This window comes from Macaca thibetana, chromosome 6 (genome assembly GCF_024542745.1).
Source record: "Macaca thibetana thibetana isolate TM-01 chromosome 6, ASM2454274v1, whole genome shotgun sequence".
Classification (NCBI taxonomy): Eukaryota; Metazoa; Chordata; class Mammalia; order Primates; family Cercopithecidae; genus Macaca; species Macaca thibetana.
Genome location: NC_065583.1, coordinates 175,145,807 through 175,165,353, shown reverse-complemented (window position 1 = coordinate 175,165,353; position 19,547 = coordinate 175,145,807). Strand labels below are relative to the sequence as shown.

Genomic DNA, 19,547 nt, shown 5'->3' with positions numbered 1-19,547 from the left:
TCCAAACTGTATAAAAGAAAAAGGAATGTAATGATCACGAGGACTGAGAAGCTCCCAGGCTTAACTTGCTTGGGATTCAGCTACATGTACAGTTTCAAGTGGGGTACTGTAACTCTCTCTCTCTCTCTCTCTCTCTCCTTCTCCAACATCAGCTGCATGTTTAGCTCCACAAACTTTAGACTTAAACAGCATCACTGGCTCCTGACCAGGATTCCAGCTCCACGAACCTCAAACTACAACACCAGCCTTCCTTCTCCTTAGGTCTCCAGCTCCAAAACCTAAGATATCAGTGGCAGTACCTACTCTTCCTGGAGGCTCCAGCACTGACAGCCTCAGACTTGAACCACAGCACCAGCTCTTCCCCGGATCTCCAGCTCCACCACCCTCAGATTTAAACAGCAGCAGCACCAGCTCATCTGTGGGTCTCTGGCTCCACGACACTCAAACTAGGACAACATCAGCTCATCCCTGGGTCGCCAACTGCATGACAATCCAACTAGAAACACACCAGCTCCTCCCTGGGTCTCCAGCTCCACAAACCTCACACGACAAAGGCAACACCAGCTCCTCCTCAGGTCTCCAGCTTTACAACCTAAGACAGTGGCAGCTCCAGCTCCTCCCAGGGGCTCAAGCTCCGAGCCTCTCAGACTTGAACCTCAGCACTAGCTCTTCCCTGGATCTCCAGCTCGACGACCTTCAGATTTACACAACAGAAGAACCAGCTCCTCCCTGGGTCTCCAGATACACGACCCTCAACTAGAACATCAGCTCTTCCCCAGGTCTCCAGCTCCAGGGCCGACAAACTAGAACAACAACGCTCCCCCCTATATCTCCAGATCAACAAACCTCAAATAGGAATGCCAACACCGCTCCTCCGCAGGTCTCCAGCTTCACAACCCAAAACTAGAAACACCAACACAAGCTCCTCCGCGGGTCTCCAACTCCACGACCCACAAACTAGAACAACGCTCCCCCCGTATCTCCAGCTCCACAACCCTCAACTAGAAACACCAACTCCGGCTCCTCTGTGGGTCTCCAGCTCCACGACCCTCAACTAGAAACACCAACTCCGGCTCCTCTGTGGGACTCCAGCTGCATGACCCTCAATGAGAAACACCAACACCGTCTCCTCCGTGGGTCTCAAGCTCCAGACCCTGAACCAGAAACACCAACAACAGCTCCTCCACAGGTCTCCAGCTCCGCGACCCACGAACTAGAAAACAACGCTCCACCCTGTATCTCTTGCTCCACAACCCTCAACGAGAAACACCACTACTGGCTCCTTCACGGGTCTCCAGCTCCACGACCCACAAACCAGAAAACAATGCTCCACCCTATATCTCCAGCTCCACAACCCTCAACGAGAAACACGAACTCCAGCTCCTCCACGGGTCTCCAGCTCCACAAACCACAAACTAGAAAACAACGCTGCACCCTGTATCTCCAGCTCCACAACCCTCAACAGGAAACACCAACAATGGCTCCTCCGTGGGTCTCCAGCTCCACAACCCTCAACTAGAAACACCAACACCAGCTGCTCCACAAGTCTTCAGCTGCAAGACCCTGAACTAGAAACACCAACAGCGGGTCCTTTGCAGGTCTCCAGGACCACGACCCTCAACTAGAAACACCAACAGTGGCTCCTCCACGGGTCTGCAGCTCCATGACCATCAACTAGAAGCACCAACAGCGGCTCCTCCGAAGGTCTCCAGCACCACAACCTAAACAAGAAACACCAACACCGGCTCCGCTGCAGGTCTCCTCCTCTACGACCTTCAGCTACAAACACCAACACTGGCTCCTCCGCGAGTCTCCAGCTCCACAACCTACGAACTAGAAAACAACACTCCACCCTGTATCTCCAGCTCCACAACACTCAACGAGAAACACCAACAACGGCTCCTCCGCGGGTCCCAGTTCTACAACCCACAACTAGAAACACCAACACTGGCTCCTCGGCAGGTCTCCAGCTCCACGACCCTCAACTAGAAACATCAACTCTGGCTCCACCATGGGTCTCCAACTCCACGACCCTCAACTAGGAACACCAACTCCAGCTCCTCAACGGGTCTCCAGCTCCACAACCCACAAACAAGAAAACAACGCTCCACCCTGTATCTCTAGCTCCACAACCCTCAACAAGAAACACCAGCACCGGCTCCTCCACGGGTCTCCAGCTCCACGACCCACAAACTAGAAAACAATGCTCCACCCTGTATCTCCAGCTCCACAACCCTCAACAAGAAACACCACCATGGGCTACTCTGCGGATCTCCAGCTCCGCGACCCACACACTAGAAAACAATGCTCTACCCTGTATCTCCAGGTCTACAACCCTCAATGAGAAACACCAACAACGGCTCCTCCGAGGATCTCCAGCTCCACGATCCTCAACTAGAAACACGAACACCATCTCCTCTGTGGGTCTCTAGCTCCACAATCATCAACTAGAAACACCAACAATGGCTCCTCCACGTGTCTCCAACTCCACGACCCTCAACCAGAAACACCAACGACAGCTCCTCCATGGGTCTCCAGCTCCATGACCCACAAACTAGAAAACAACGCTCCACCCTGTATCTCCAGCTCCACAAACAGCAACTAGAAACATCAACTGCAGTTTCTCCGTGAGTCTCCAGCTCCAAAACCCTCAACTACAAACACCAAGACAGGCTCCTCCGCAGGTCTCCAGCTCCACAATCCTCAATTAGAAACAACAAAACCGGCTCCTCTGCGGGTCTCCAGCTCCACAAACCACAAACTAGAAAACAACGCATCACCCTATATCTCGAGCTCCACAACAGTCAATGAGAAACACCAACAATGGATCCTCCACAGGTCTCCAACTCCCCAAACCTTTTTTTTTTTTTTTTTGAGACGGAGTCTTGCTCTGTCCCCCAGGCTGGAGTGCAGTGGCCGGATCTCAGCTCACTGCAAGCTCCTCCTCTCGGGTTCACGCCATTCTCCTGCCTCAGCCTCCCGAGTAGCTGGGACTACAGGCACCCCACCACTTCGCCCGGCTAGTTTTTTGTATTTTTTTAGTAGAGACGGGGTTACACCGTGTTAGCCAGGATGGTCTCGATCTCCTGACCTCATGATCCGCCCGTCTCGGCCTCCCAAAGTGCTGGGATTACAGGCTTGAGCCACCGCGCCCGGCCTCAACTCCCCAAACCTTAACTAGAAACATCAACACTGGCTCCTCCGTGGGACTCCAGCAACACGACCTTCAACTACAAACACCAACACCGGCTCCTGACGGGTCTCCAGCTCCACGACATTTAACTAGAAACACCAACAGCTTCTCGTCAACAGGTCTCCAGCACCATGACGCTCAGCAAGAAAAAACAACACTGGATCCTCTGCGGGACTCCAGCTCCATGATCCTCAACTAGAAACATCAACAATGGCTCCTCCGCGTGTCTCCAACTCCAAACTTTCAACCAGAAACACCAACGACAGCTTCTCCACGGGTCTCCAGCTCCACCACCCACAACCTAGAAAACAACGCTCCACCCTGCATCTACAGCTCCACGACCCTAAAACAAAGACACCAACAGCGGCTACTCCGCCAACGCCACCTCGATGACCCTCAACTAAAACACCAACTCCGGCTCCTCCATGGGTCTCCAGTTCCCCAACCCTCAACTAGAAACACCAACTCCAGCTCCACCACAGGTCTCCAACTCCACAACCCACAAACCAGAAAACAATGCTCCACCTTGTATCTGTAGCTCCACAAGCCTCAACAAGAAACACCACCACCGGCTCCTCCACGGGTCTACAGCTCGACGAAACACAAACTAGAAAACAACGCTCTACCGTGTATCTTCAGCTCCACGACCCTCAAATAAAAACACCAACAGCAACTACTCCGCCATCTCCACCTCGATGACCCTCAACTAGAAACACCAACTCCGGCTCCTCCATGGGTCTCCAGCTCCACGACCCTAAACTAGAATCACAAACTCCAGCTCCTCCACGGGTCTCCAGCTCCAATACCCACAAACTAGAAAACAACTCTCCACCCTGTATCTCCAGCTCCACAAACATCAACTAGAAACACCAACTCCAGCTCCTCCACGGGTCTCCAGCTCCATGATCCACAAACTAGAAAACAACGCTCCACCCTGTATCTCCAGCTCCATGACCGTCAAACAAAAACACCAACAGCGGCTACTCCGCCATCTCCACCTCGATGACCCTCAACTAGAAACACCAACTCCAGCTCCTCCATGGGTCTCCAGCTCCACTACCCTCAATTAGAAACACCAATGACAGCTCCTCCACGGGTCTCCAGCTCCATGACCCACAAATTAGAAAACAATGCTCCACCCTGTATCTCCAGCTCCACAAACCTTAAACAAAGACCCCCACAGCGGCTATTCCGCCATCGACACCTGGATGACCCTCAACTACAAACACCAACTCCGGCTCCTCCATGGGTCTCCAGCTCCACGACCCTCAACTAGAAACACCAACTCCAGCTCCTCCACAGGTCTCCAGCTCCACGACCCACAAATCAGAAAACAACGCTCCACCCTGTATCTCCAGCTCCACAATCCTCAACGAGAAACACCACCACCGGCTCCTACACGGGTCTCCATCTCCACGACCCACAAACTAGAAAACAACGCTCCACCCTGTATCTCCAGCTCCACAATCCTCAACGAGAAACACCACCACCGGCTCCTCTGCGGGTCTCCAGCTCAAACACCCACAAACTAGAAAACAACACTCCACCCTGTATCTTCAGCTCCACAACCCTCAACGAGAAACACCAACAACGGCTCCTCCGCGGATATCCAGCTCCACTATCATCAACTAGAAACACCAACAATGGCTCCTCCGCATGTCTCCAACTCCACGACCCTCAACCAGAAACACCATCGACACCTCCTCCACGGGTCTCCAGGTCCGTGACCCACAAACTAGAAAACAACGCTCCACCCTGTATCTCCAGCTCCACGACCCTCAAAGAAAAACACCAAGAGCAGCTGCTCCGCCATCTCCAACTCGATGACCCTCAACTAGAAACACCAACTTCACCTTCTCCATGGGTCTCCAGCTCCACGACCCTCAACTAGAAACACCAACTCCAGATCCTCCACGGGTCTCCAGCTCCGTGACCCACAAACTAAAAAACAACGCTCCACCCTGTATCTCCAGCTCCACACACATCAACTAGAAACACCAACTGCAGTTCCTCCCCAAGTCTCCAGCTACAAAACGTCAACTACAAACACCAACATGGGCTCCTACACAGGTCTCCAGCTCCACAATCCTCAATTAGAAAAAACAAAACCGGCTCCTCCGCGGGTCTCCAGCTCCACAAACCACAAACTAGAAAACAACACATCACCTTATATCTCCAGTTCCACAACAGTCACCGAGAAACACCAACAAGCTCCTCCACGGGTCTCCAACTCCCCAAACCTCAACTAGAAACACAACACCCGGCTCCGTGGGTCTCCAGCAACACGACCCTCAACTACAAACACCAACACTGACTCCTGGCGGGTCTCCAGCTCAACGACATTCAACTAGAAACACCAACAGCTTCTCCTCCGCAGGTCTCCAGCACCATGACCCTCAGCAAGAAACACTAACACCGGATCCTCCACGGGACTCCTCCAGCTCCACGATCCTCAACTAGAAACACCAACACCGGCTCCTCCGCGGGTCTCCAGCTCCACAATACTCAACTAGAAACACCAACAATGGCTCCTCCGTGTGTCTCCAACTCCAAACCCGAAACCAGAAACACCAATGACAGCTCCTCCACGGGTCTCCAGCTCCACGACCCACAAACTAGAAAACAACGCTCCACTCTCTATCTCCAGCATCACAACCCTCAACGAGAAACACCCACAACGGCTCCTCCGCAGGTCTCCAGCTCCACGATCCTCAACTAACAATGTCTCCTCCGCGTGTCTCCTCCGCGTGTCTCCAACTCCCAACCCTTAACCAGAAACACCAACAACAGCTCCTCCATGGGTCTCCAGCTTCAAGACCCACAAACCAGAAAACAACGCTCCACCCTCTATCTCCAGCTCCACGACCCTCAAAAAAAGACCCCCACAGCGGCTATTCCGCCATCGACACCTCGACCCTCAACTAGAAACACCAACTCCCAGCTCCTCCATGGGTCTCCAGCTCCACAACCCTCAACTAGAAAACACAAACTCCAGCTCCTCCACACAACAATGGTCTCCAGCTCCACGACCCCACAAACTAGAAAACAACGCTCCACCCTGTATCTCCAGCTCCACAATCCTCAAACAGAAACACCACCACCAGCTCCTCTGCGGGTCTCCAGCTCAAACACCCACAAATTAGAAAACAATGCTCCACCCTGTATCTTCAGATCCACAACCCTCAACGAGAAACACCAACAAAGGCTCCTCCATTGGTATCCAGCTCCACGATCATCAACTAGATACACCAAAAATGGCTCCTCCGTATGTCTCCAACTCCATGACCCTCAACCAGAAACGCGATCAACAGCTCCTCCATGGGTCTCCAGGTCCGTGACCCACAAACTAGAAAACAACGCTCCACCCTGTATCTCCAGCTCCACGACCCTCAAAGAAAAAACTAGAAGCACAAACTCCAGCTCCTCCACAGGTCTCCAGCTCCACGACCCACAAATCAGAAAACAGCACAATCCACCCTGTATCTCCAACTCCACAATCCTGAATGAGAAACACCAAGAGGGGCTGCTCCGCCATCTCCACCTCGATGACCCTCAACTAGAAACACCAACTCGACCTCCTCCATGGGTCTCCAGCTCCACGACTCTCAACTAGAAACACCAACTCCAGCTCCTCCACTCCTCCTGGTCTCCAGCTCCATGACCCACAAACTAGAAAACAACGCTCCACCCTGTATCTCCAGCTCTACAAATATCAACTAGAAACACCAACTGCAGTTCCACCACGAGTCTCCAGCTCCAAAACCCTCAACTATAAACACCAAGATGGGCTCCTCCACTGGTCTCCAGCTCCATGATCCTCAATTAGAAACAACAAAACTGGCTCCTCTGCGGTTCTCCAGCTCCACAAATCACAAACTAGAAAACAAAGCATCACCCTATATCTCCAGCTCCACGACCCTCAACTAAAAACACCAACTCCAGCTCCTCCACAGGTCTCCAGCTCCATGACCCAAAAATCAGAAAACAAGGCTCCACCCTGAATCTCTAGCTCCACAGCCCTCAATGAGAAACACCACCACCGGCTCCTACACGGGTCTCCAGCTCCACGACAAATACACTAGAAAACAATGCTCCACCCTGTATGTCCAGCTTCACAACCCTCAACGAGAAACACCACCACTGGCTCTCTGCAGGTCTCCAGCTCCACACCCCAAAAACTAGAAAACAACGCTCCACCCTGTATCTCCAGCTCCACAACCCTCTACGAGAAACACCAACAATGGCTCCTCCATGGGTATCCAGCTCCACGATCCTCAACTAGAAACACCAACACCGGCTCCTCCGCGGGTCTCCAGCTCCACGATCCTCAACTAGAAACACCAACAATGGCTCCTCCGCGTGTCACCAACTCCAAACCCGCAACCACAAACACCAACGACAGCTCCTCCACGGGTCTCCAGCTTCAACACCCACAAACTAGAAAACAAGGCTCCATCCTGTATCTCCAGCTCCACGACCCTCAAACATGGACCCCCCACAGCGGCTATTCCGCCATCGACACCTCGATGACCCTCAACTAGAAACACCAACTCCAGCTCCTCCATGGGTCTCCAGCTCCACGACCCTCAACTAGAAACACCAACTCCAGGTCCTCCACAGGTCTCCAGCTCCATGACCCACAAACCAGAAAACAGCGCTCCACCCTGTATCTCTAGCTCCACAATCCTCAACGAGAAACACAACCACCGGCTCCTACACGGGTCTCCAGCTCCACGACCCACACACTAGAAAACAATGCTCCACCCTGTATCTCCAGCTCCACAACCCTCTACGAGAAACACCAACAAAGGCTCCTCCGCGGGTCTCCAGCTCCACGATCCTCAACTAGAAACACCAACAATGGCTCCACCACGTGTCTCCAACTCCAAACCCTCAACCGGAAACACCAACGACAGCTCCTCCACAGGTCTCCAGCTCCACGACCCACAAACTAGAAAACAACGCTCCACCCTGTATCTCCAGCTCCACACACATCAACTAGAAACACCAACTGCAGTTCCTCCTCGAGTCTCCAGCTCCAAAACCCTCAACTACAAACACCAACATGGGCTCCTCCGCAGGTCTCCAGCTCCACGATCCTCAATTAGAAACAACAAAACCGGCTCCTCCGCGGGTCTCCAGCTCCGCAAACCACAAACTAGAAAACAACACATCACCCTATATCTCCAGCTCCACAACAGTCACCGAGAAACACCAACAATGGCTCCTCCACGGGTCTCCAACTCCCCAAACCTCAACTACAAACACCAACACCGGCTCCTCCGTGGGTCTCCAGCAACACGACCCTCAACTACAAACACCAACACTGGCTCCTGGCGGGTCTCCAGCTCCACGACATTCAACTAGAAACACCAACAGCTTCTCCTCCGCAGGCCTCCAGCACCATGACCCTCAGCAAGAAACACTAACACCGGATCCTCCACGGGACTCCAGCTCCACGATCCTCAACTAGAAACACCAACACCGGCTCCTCCGCGGGTCTCCAGCTCCACGATCCTCAACTAGAAACACCAACAATGGCTCCTCCGCGTGTCTCCAACTCCAAACCCGCAACCAGAAACACCAGTGACAGCTCCTCCACGGGTCTCTAGCTCCACGACCCACAAACTAGAAAACAACGCTCCACCCTGTATCTCCAGCTACACAACCCTCAATGAGAAACACCAACAACGGCTCCTCCGCAGGTCTCCAGTTCCACGATCCTCAAGTAGAAACATTAACAATGTCTCCTCCGCATGTCTCCAACTCCCAACCCTTAACCAGAAACACCAACAACAGCTCCTCCATGGGTCTCCAGCTTCAAGACCCACAAACCAGAAAACAACGCTCCACCCTCTATCTCCAGCTCCACGACCCTCAAAAAAAGACCCCCACAGCGGCTATTCCGCCATCGACACCTCGATGACCCTCAACTAGAAACACCAACTCCGGCTCCTGCATCGGTCTCCAGCTCCACAACCCTCAACTAGAAGCACCAACTCCAGCTCCTCCACAGGTCTCCAGCTCCACGACCCACAAATCAGAAAACAACGCTCCACCCTGTATCTCTAGCTCCACAATCCTGAATGAGAAACACCACCACCGGCTCCTACACGGGTCTCCATCTCCACGACCCACAAACTAGAAAACAACGCTCTACCCTGTATCTCCAGCTCCACAATCCTCAGCGAGAAACACCACCACTGGCTCCTCTGCGGGGTCTCCAGCTCGAACACCACAAACTAGAAAACAACGCTCCACCCTATATCTTCAGCTCCACAACCTTCAATGAGAAACACCAACAACGGCTCCTGTGCGGGTATCCAGCTCCATGATCATCAACTAGAAACATCAACAATGGCTCCTCCGCATGTCTCCAACTCCCCGACCCTCAACCAGAAACACCATCGACAGCTCCTCCACGGGTCTCCAGGTCCGTGACCCACAAACTAGAAAACAACGCTCCACCCTGTATCTCCAGCTCCACGACCCTCAAAGAAAAACACCAAGAGCGGCTGCTCCACCGTCTCCACCTCGATGACCCTCAATTAGAAACACCAACTCCAGTTCCTCCATGGGTCTCCAGCTCCACGACCCTCAACTAGAAACACCAACTCCAGCTCCTCCACGGGTCTCCAGCTCCATGACCCACAAACTAGAAAACAACGCTCCACCCTGTATCTTCAGTTCCATGATGGTCAAACAAAAACACCAACAGCGGCTACTCAGCCGTTTCCATCTCGATGACCCTCAACTAGAAACACCAACTCCAGCTCCTCCACTGGTCTCCAGCTCCATGACCCACAAACTAGAAAACAGCGCTCCACCCTGTATCTCCAGCTCCACAGTCCTCAACGAGGAACACCACCACCGGCTCCTCTGCGGGTCTCCAGCTCGAACACCACAAAACTAGAAAACAACGCTCCACCCTGTATCTTCAGCTCCACAACCCTCAACGAGAAACACCAACACCGGCTCCTCCGCGGGTCTCCAGCTCCACGATCCTCAACTAGAAACACCAACAATGGCTCCTCCGCGTGTCTCCAACTCCAAACCCGCAACCACAAACACCAACGACAGCTCCTCCATGGGTCTCCAGCTCCACGACCCACAAACTAGAAAACAAGGCTCCATCCTGTATCTCCAGCTCCACGACCCTCAAACAAAGACCCCCACAGCGGCTATTCCGCCATCGACACCTCGATGACCCTCAACTAGAAACACCAACTCCAGCTCCTCCATGGGTCTCCAGCTCCACGACCCTCAACTAGAAACACCAACTCCAGGTCCTCCACAGGTCTCCAGCTCCATGACCCACAAACCAGAAAACAACACTCCACCCTGTATCTCTAGCTCCACAATCCTCAACGAGAAACACCACCACCGGCTCCTACACGGGTCTCCAGCTCCACGACCCACAAACTAGAAAACAACGCTCTACCCTGTATCTCCAGCTCCACAATCCTCAATGAGAAACACCACCACCGGCTCCTCTGCGGGTCTCCAGCTCGAACACCCACAAACCAGAAAACAACGCTCCACCCTATATCTTCAGCTCCACAACCTTCAATGAGAAACACCAACAACGGCTCCTGTGCGGGTATCCAGCTCCATGATAATCAACTAGAAACCCCAACAATGGCTCCTCCGCATGTCTCCAACTCCACGACCCTCAACCAGAAACACCATCGACAGCTCCTCCACGGGTCTCCAGGTCCGTGACCCACAAACTAGAAAACAACGCTCCACCCTGTATCTCCAGCTCCACGACCCTCAAAGAAAAACACCAAGAGCGGCTGTTCCACCGTCTCCACCTCGATGACCCTCAATTAGAAACACCAATTCCAGGTCCTCCACGGGTCTCCAGCTCCATGACCCACAAACTAGAAAACAACGCTCCACCCTGTATCTCCAGCTCCATGACCGTAAAAGAAAAACACCAACAGCGGCTACTCCGCCATTTCCATCTCGATGACCCTCAACTAGAAACACCAACTCCAGCTCCTCCACTGGTCTCCAGCTCCATGACCCACAAACTAGAAAACAATGCTCCACCCTGTATCTCCAGCTCCACAAACATCAACTAGAAACACCAACTGCAGATCCTCCGCGAATCTCCAGCTCCAAAACCCTCAACTACAAACACCAACATGGGCTCCTCCGCAGGTCTCCAGCTCCACGATCCTCAATTAGAAACAACAAAACCGGCTCCTCCGCGGGTCTCCTGCTCCGGAAACCACAAACTAGAAAAGAACGCGTGACCCTATATCTCCAGCTCCACGACCCTCAAGTAAAAACAACTCCAGCTCCTCCACAGGTCTCCAGCTCCATGACCCACAAACTAGAATACAATGCTCCACCCTGTATCTCCAGCTCCACAACCCTCAAACAAAGACACCAACAGCGGCCATTCCGCCATCGCCACCTCGATGACCCTCAACTAGAAACACCAACTCCGGCTCCTTCATGGGTCTCCAGCTCCACGACCCTCAACTAGAAACACCAACTTCAGCTCCTCCACAGGTCTCCAGCTTCACGACCCACAAACCAGAAAACAATGCTCCACCCTGTATCTCCAGCTCCACAACCCTCAACGAGAAACACCACCACCGGCTCCTCTGCAGTTCTCCAGCTCCACGACCCACAAACTAGAAAACAAAGCTCCACCCTGTATCTCCAGCTCCAAAACCCTCAACAAGAAACAGCAACAATGGCTCCTCCACGGGTCTCCAGCTCCACGATCCTCAACTAGAAACACTAACAATGGCTCCTCCGCGTGTATCCAACTCCAAACCCTCAACCAGAAACACCAACGACAGCTCCTCCACGGGTCTTCAGCTCCACGACCCACAAACTAGAAAACAACGCTCCACCCTGTATCTTCAGTTCCATGACCCTCGAACAAAGACACCCACAGTGGCCATTCCGCCATCGACACCTCGATGACCCTCAACTAGAAACACCAACTCCGGCTCTTCCTTGGGTCTCCAGCTCCATGACGCTCAACTAGAAACACCAACTCCAGCTCCTCCACAGGTCTCCAGCTCCATGACCCACAAACCAGAAAACAACGCTCCACCCTGTATCTCTAGCTCCACAACCCTCAACGAGAAACACCACCACCGGCTCCTCTGCGGGTCTCCAGCTCCACAATCATCAAATAGAAACACCAAAAATAGCTCCGCCGCGTGTCTCCAACTCCACGACCCTCAACCAGAAACACCATCGACACCTCCTCCACGGGTCTCCAGGTCCGTGACCCACAAACTAGAAAACAACGCTCCACCCTGTATCTCCAGCTCCACGACACTCAAAGAAAAACACCAAGAGTGGCTACTCTACCGTCTCCACCTCGATGACCCTCAATTAGAAACACCAACTCCAGCTCCTCCATGGGTCTCCAGCTCCACAAACATCAACTAGAAACACCAACTGCAGTTTCTCCGCGAGTCTCCAGCTCCAAAACCCTCAACTACAAACACCAAGACAGGCTCCTCTGTAGGTCTCCAGCTCCACAATCGCCAATTAGAAACAACAAAACCGGCTCCTCCGCAGGTCTCCAGCTCTACAAAGCACAAACTAGAAAACAACGCATCACCCTGTATCTGCAGCTCCACAACAGTCAATGAGTAAGACCAACAATGGCTCCTCCACGGGTCTCCAACTCCCCAAACCTCAACTACAAACACCAACACTGGCTTCTCCTCGGGTCTCCTGTGACATGACTCTGAAGTACAAACACCAACACCAGCTCCTGGTGGGTCTCCAGCTCCACGACATTCAACGAGAAACACCAACAACTTCTCCTCCGCAGGTCTCCAGCACCATGACCCTCAGCAAGAAACACCAACACCGGATCCTCCGTGGGACACCAGCTCCACGATCCTCAACTAGAAACACCAACACCGGCTCCTCCACGGGTCTCCAGCTCCACGATCCTCAACTAGAAACACCAACAATGGATCCTCCGCGTGTCTCCCACTCCAAACCCTCAACCAGAAACACCAACGACAGCTCCTCCACGGGTCTCCAGCTCCACAACCCACAAAGTAGAAAACAACGCTCCACCCTGTATCACCAGCTCCACAACACTCAACAAGAAACACCACCACCGGCTCCTCTGCGGGTCTCCAGCTCCACGACCCACAAACTAGAAAACAAAGCTCCACCCTGTATCTCCAGCTCCACAACCCTCAACGAGAAACACCAACAATGGCTCCTCCGCGGGTCTCCAGCTCCACGATTCTCAACTACAAACACATTGGCTCCTCCGCGTGTCTCCAACTCGAAACCCTCAACCCGAAACACCAACAACCGCTCCTCCACGGGTCTCCAGCTCCACGACCCACAAACTAGAAAACAAAGCTCCACCCTGTATCTCCAGCTCCACGAACCTCAAACAAAGACCCCCACAGCGGCCATTCCGCCATCGCCACCTCAATGACCCTTAACTAGAAACACCAACTCCGGCTCCTCCATGGGTCTCCAGCTCCACGACCCTCAACTAGAAACACCAACTCCAGCTCCTCCACAGGTCTCCAGCGCCATGACCCACAAACTAGAAAACAACACTCCACCCTGTATCTCCAGCTCCATGACCATCAAACGAAAACACCAACAGCGGCTACTCCGCCATTTCCATCTCGATGACCCTCAACTAGAAACACCAACTCCAGCTCCTCCATGGGTCTCCAGCTCCACGACCCTCAACTAGAAACACCAACTCCAGCTCCTCCACGGGTCTCCAGCTCCATGACCCACAAACTAGAAAACAATGCTCCACCCTGTATCTCCAGCTCCACAGTCATCAACTAGAACCACTAAATGCAGTTCCTCTGCGAGTCTCCAGCTCGAAAACCCTCAACTACAAACACCAACATGGGCTACTCCACAAATCTCCAGCTCCACGATTCTCAATTAAAAACAACAAAACCGGCTCCTCTGCGGGTCTCCAGCTCCACAAACCACAAACTAGAACACGACGCATCACCCTATATCTCCAGCTCCACAACAGTCAATGAGAAACACCAACAATGGCTCCTCCACGGGTCTCCAACTCCCCAAACCTCAACTAGAAACACCAACACCGGCTCCTCCGCGGGTCTCCAGCAACACGACCCTCCACTACAAACACCACCACTGGCTCCTGGCGGGTCTCCAGCTCCACGACATTCAACTAGAAACACCAACAGCTTCTCCGCATGTCTGCAGCACCATGACTCTCAGCAAGAAACACCAACACCGGATCCTCCATGGGACTCCAGCTCCACGATCCTCAACTAGAAACACCAACAACGGCTCCTCCGCGGGTCTCCAGCTCCATGATTCTCAGCTAGAAACACCAAAAATGGCTCCTCCGCATGTCTCCAACTCCAAACCCTCAACGAGAAACACCAACGACAGCTCCTCCACGGGTCTCCAGCTCCACGACCCACAAACTAGAAAACAACGCTCCACCCTGTATATCCAGCTCGATGACCCTCAAACAAAGACACCAACAGCGGCCATTCCACCATCGCCACCTTGATGACCCTCAACTAGAAACATCAACTCTGGCTCCTTCATGGGTCTCCAGCTCCACGACCTTCAACTAGAAACACCAACTCCAGCTCCTCCACAGGTCTCCAGCTCCACGACCCACCAACCAGAAAACAACGCTCCACCCTGTATCTCTAGCTCCACAACCCTCAATGAGAAACACCACCAGCGGCTCCTACACGGGTCTCCAGCTCCACGACCCACAAACTAGAAAACAATGCTCCACCCTGTATCTCCAGCTCCACAACCCTCAACGAGAAACACCAACAACGGCTCCTCCGCGGGTCTCCAGCTCCATGATCCTCAACTAGAAACACTTACAATGGCTCCTCCGCGTGTCTCCAACTCCAAACCCGCAACCAGAAACACCAACGACAGCTCCTCCACGGGTCTCCAGCTCCACGACCCACAAACTAGAAAACAATGCTCCACCCTGTATCTCCAGCTCCACGACCCTCAAACAAAGACCCCCAGAGCGGCCATTCCACCATCGACACCTCGATGACACTCAACTAGAAACACCAACTCCAGCTCCTCCATGGGTCTCCAGCTCCACGACCCTCAACTAGAAATACCAACTCCACCTCCTCCACAGGTCTCCAGCTCCACGACCCACAAACCAGAAAACAACGCTCCACCCTGTATCTCCAGCTCCACAACCCTCAACGAGAAACACCACAACCGGCTCCTCTGCAGATCTCCAGCTCCACGACCCACAAACTAGAAAACAACGCTCCACCCTGTATCTCCAGCTCCACAACCCTCAACGAGAAACACCAACAACGGTTCCTCAGTGGGTATCTAGCTCCACAATCATCAACTAGAAACAACAAAAGTGGCTCCTCCGCGTGTCTCCAACTCCACAACCCTCAACCAGAAACACCATCGACAGCTCCTCCACGGGTCTCCAGGTCCGTGACCCACAAACTAGAAAACAACGCTCCACCCTGTATCTCCAGCTCCACGACCCTCAAGAAAAAACACCAAGAGTGGCTACTCCGCCGTCTCCACCTCGATGACCCTCAATTAGAAACACCAACTCCAGCTCCTCCATGGGTCTCCAGCTCCACGACTCTCAACTAGAAACACCAAGTCCAGCTCCTCCACGGGTCTCCAGCTCCACAACCCACAAACCAGAAAACAACACTCCACCCTATATCTCTAGCTCCACAACCCTCAACGAGAAACACCACCACTGGCTCCTACACGGGTCTCCAGCTCCACGACCCACAAACTAGAAAACAATGCTCCACAACCCTCAACGAGAAACACCACCACCGGCTCCTCTGTGGGTCTCCAGCTCCACGACCCACAAACTAGAAAACAACGCTCCACCCTGTATCTCCAGCTCCACAACCCTCAATGAGAAACACCAACAAACGGCTCCTCCTCGGGTCTCCAGCTCCACAGCCTAAGTCATGAGAGGCAGCACTGGCTCTTCCCGTAGATTCCAGATCCGAGACCCTCAGATTCGAATCGCAGGACCTCTTCCCCACTAGATCTCCAGCTGCACAATACTCAAACTGCAACAACATCAGCTCCTCCTAGGGTGTCCAGCTGCATGACCCTCAAACTAGAACAGCTCCTCCCAGGGTCTTCAGCTCCATGGCCCTCAAACTATAAAGACAACAGCTCCTGCCTGCATCCCCAGCTCTACAACCGTCAAACTAGAACACCAGTTCCTCTCCAGGTGTCCAGCTCCACGGCTCTCAAAGGAAACAACATCAGCTCCTCCCTAGTTCTCCAGCTGCACGACCCTCAAATTGGAACATGAGCTCCCTGCCGCGTCTCCAGCTCCATGGCCCTTAAACTGGAACATCAGCTTCTGGGCCCTCAAACTGGAACATCAGCTCCCCTCCTGGTCTCCAGCTGCACGGTTCTCAAACTAGAACATCAGCTCTCTGCCCTGTGTCTACCTGCACGGCCCTCAAACTGGAACATCAGCTCCCCACTGGGTCTACAGCAGCACGGACCTCAAACTGGAGCATTAGCTTACCCCTGTGTGTCCAGCTCCCCGGCCCTCCAATTGGAACATCAGCTTCCTGATGAGTCTCCAGATGCACGGCCCTCAAACTGGAACACCAGCTCCCCCCCGGGTCTCCAGCTGCACGGCCCTCAAACTGGAACATCAGCTCCCCCCAGATCTACAGCTGCACGGCCCTCAAACTGGAACATCAGCTCCCTGCTGGGTCTCCAGCTGCACGGCCCTCAAACTGGAACTTCGGCTCAGTCCTGGGCTCCAGCTGCACGGCCCTCAAACTGTAATAGGAGCTGCCCCACCGAGTTCAAACTGTTCCAGTTTGAGGTCCGTGCAGCTGGAGACCCGGCAGGCAGCTGACGTTCCAGTTTGAGCGCCATGCAGCTGGAGACCCGGGGGTAGCTGATGTTGCAGTTTGAGGGCCGTGCAGCTGGACACATGGCAAGAGAGCTGATGTTCTAGTTTGAGAACCGTGCAGCTGGAGACCAGGCGGGGAGCCAATGTTCCAGCTGGAGACCCTACAGGGAGCTGATGTTCCAGTTTGAGGGCCGTGCAGCTGGAGACCAGGAGGGGAGCTGATGTTCCAGTTTGATGTTCCCCCCCAGGTCTCCAGGTGCAGGGCCCTCATACTGGAACATCAGTTCCCCGCCCAGGCTCCAGCTACACGGCCCTGAAACTAAAACATCATTTCTCCCCCGGGTCTCCAGCTGCACCGCCCTCAAACTGGAACATCTGCTCCCCGTCAGGTCTCGAGCTGCACGGCCCTCCAACTGGAGTATCAGCTCCCCGCCGGGTCTCCAGCTGCATGGCCCTCAAATTGGAACATCAGCTCAGCCCGGGGCTCCAGCTGCACCGCCCTCAAACTCAAACATTGGCTCCCCACGGATCTACAGCAGCACGACCTCAAAATGGAACATGAGCTCCCCGCTGGGTCTCCAGCTGCACGGCCCTCAAACTGGAACATCAGCTCCCCGCCGGGTCTCCAGCTGCACGGCCCTCAAACTGGAACATCAGCTCCCTGCCAGGTATCCTGCTTCACGGCCCTAAAAATGGAACATCAGCTCCCCGTAGGGTCTCCAGCTGCACGGCCCTCAAAATGGAACATCAGCTCCCCGTAGGGTCTCCAGCTGCACGGCCCTCAAACTGGAACATCTGCTGCCCCTAGGGTCTCCAGCTGCACAGCCCTCAAACTGGAACATGAGCTCCTCTCCAGTTGCAGGACACTAATACTAGAAAAATGCCAGCTCCTCCTGGGTTCTACAGCTGTGCAACCCTCAAACTAAAGAAATGCCAGCTCCTCTCTGGGTCTGCAGCTGCATGAACCTCAAACTAGATCACCTCTCCCCCTGGATCTCCAGCTCCACGACCCTCACAGAGGAATAGCCACACCGGCTCCTTCACTGTCTTCAGCTCCACAACCTAAGACATCAGTGGCAGCACCAGCTCCTCCGTGGACCTCCAGCTCAACGACTCTCAGGCAGACTTAAAGGCAGCGTCGGCTCCTCCCCAAGGCTCCAGCTCCACCACCCTCAGATTTGAACAGCGGTAGCACCAACTCCTGTCCGGGTCTTCAGCCCCACAACCCTCCCTGAACAATCCCTTCTCACGAAATTCAGCAGTCAAGAAAACTGCAGCGGAAGTAAATGAATAAATGTTTTGTTTTCAAATCTATATCTCTTTTATGTTCATGAGTTAACTTTTCCACTTTCCATTAAACTTGTAATCTACTTATGTCCAATGTTGAGATAGAAACACAGCATTTGAAATGACGTTTAAAAACTTAGAAATATTTTTAATATAATCAACACACAGCCGTAGACGCGATCTTATTTCTCTCTGCCTGTACAGAAGTCTTGTGAAAATTCAAACTATGAATTTACTTTGTTGAGATTCCCAGAATACACATTAATCCCAAATGTTACTCCCCTCCTTAAAATCTTTTAACATGTTCCCATCACTCAAGCATAAATGCCAGCTCCCATTCACAGCCCAAGGTGTCCAGGATGGCCCTGCCCTCTGCCCTGGTCTGTGGATTCCCCTCTTACGTGCCAGCACCCATCCACAGCCCACAGTGCCCGGCACGGCCCTGCCCTCTACCCTGGCCTATGGTCTTCACTCTGGTGCCCAGCCCGGCCCTCCACCCACCTGCCCTGGCTTACGGTCTCCCCTCTTAAATGCCAGCTCCCATCCACAGCCCACAGTGCCCAGCACGGCCCTGCCGTCTACTCTGGCCTAAGGTCTCTCCCCTCTGCCATTCCCTTCCTCCCGGACAGTCCTCTGCCAGTTCCCCAAACCACAGAGGCTCAGTCCTGACTCCGAACCTTTCCCCTGCTGTGCCCTCTGCCTGGGGTGCCTTTCCCGGCTCCACATCCTCCTCTTAACTCACTCAGCCCCAGCCTGCTGGTCGCCCCTCAGGTGGATGAACACACGGTGTCCTCCCGCACCACCGGCCTTCGCACAGGCTCTTCTCTGTGCCAGACACACTCCCCCCTCACTATCGGGGTTTACTCTCTAAATACCATGCGTCCTTGGAGTCTCCACTGAAATATCGCTCCCTGCCCACCCCCTCGCTGGGACTTAACCTTGGTTAGGTTGCCAACCCATCTCCTGACTCCAGGAAGCCAGATGCTATCCTAGCACTTGGAACTTCCCCATTGCCACATTTTGCACACCCGTGATTACTGTGTTAGGTTGGTGCAGAAGTCATCGAGATTTTTGCCATTACTATTAACGAACTGCAGCACCAGCTCCTTCCCACTTTTTTTTTTTGCCATTACTTTTAATGACTGCTGCCCCAACTATTAGAATCATTTATATTTATCTATCTATCCATCATCT

The 19,547-nt window shown here is 53.5% G+C and overlaps 2 protein-coding genes across 2 annotated transcripts in view; one reads left to right on the top strand and one right to left on the bottom strand.

Moving 5' to 3' along the window:
• The window catches only part of LOC126956206 (peflin-like), a 40,407-nt gene that overhangs the window by 13,039 nt on the left and 7,821 nt on the right, over positions 1 to 19,547 (bottom strand).
• On the top strand, positions 4,481 to 15,614 carry LOC126957424 (uncharacterized). The gene is made up of 5 exons (XM_050795276.1): positions 4,481 to 4,697; positions 7,348 to 7,501; positions 8,275 to 8,436; positions 12,859 to 13,420; positions 14,814 to 15,614. Exons 4-5 carry the CDS (start codon positions 12,915 to 12,917, stop codon positions 15,040 to 15,042), a joined length of 735 nt encoding a protein of 244 aa, XP_050651233.1. The 5' UTR covers positions 4,481 to 4,697; positions 7,348 to 7,501; positions 8,275 to 8,436; positions 12,859 to 12,914; the 3' UTR covers positions 15,043 to 15,614.

Bases quoted from the DNA above. Each gene is read 5' to 3' on its own strand.
- LOC126957424 (XM_050795276.1), top strand. From the start codon at position 12,915: ATGACTCTGAAGTACAAACACCAACACCAGCTCCTGGTGGGTCTCCAG. The intron at 13,421-14,813 runs GTCTCCAGCTCC...GCTCCTCCACAG, and splicing joins CAACAATGGCTCCTCCGCGG to GTCTCCAGCTCCACGACCCA.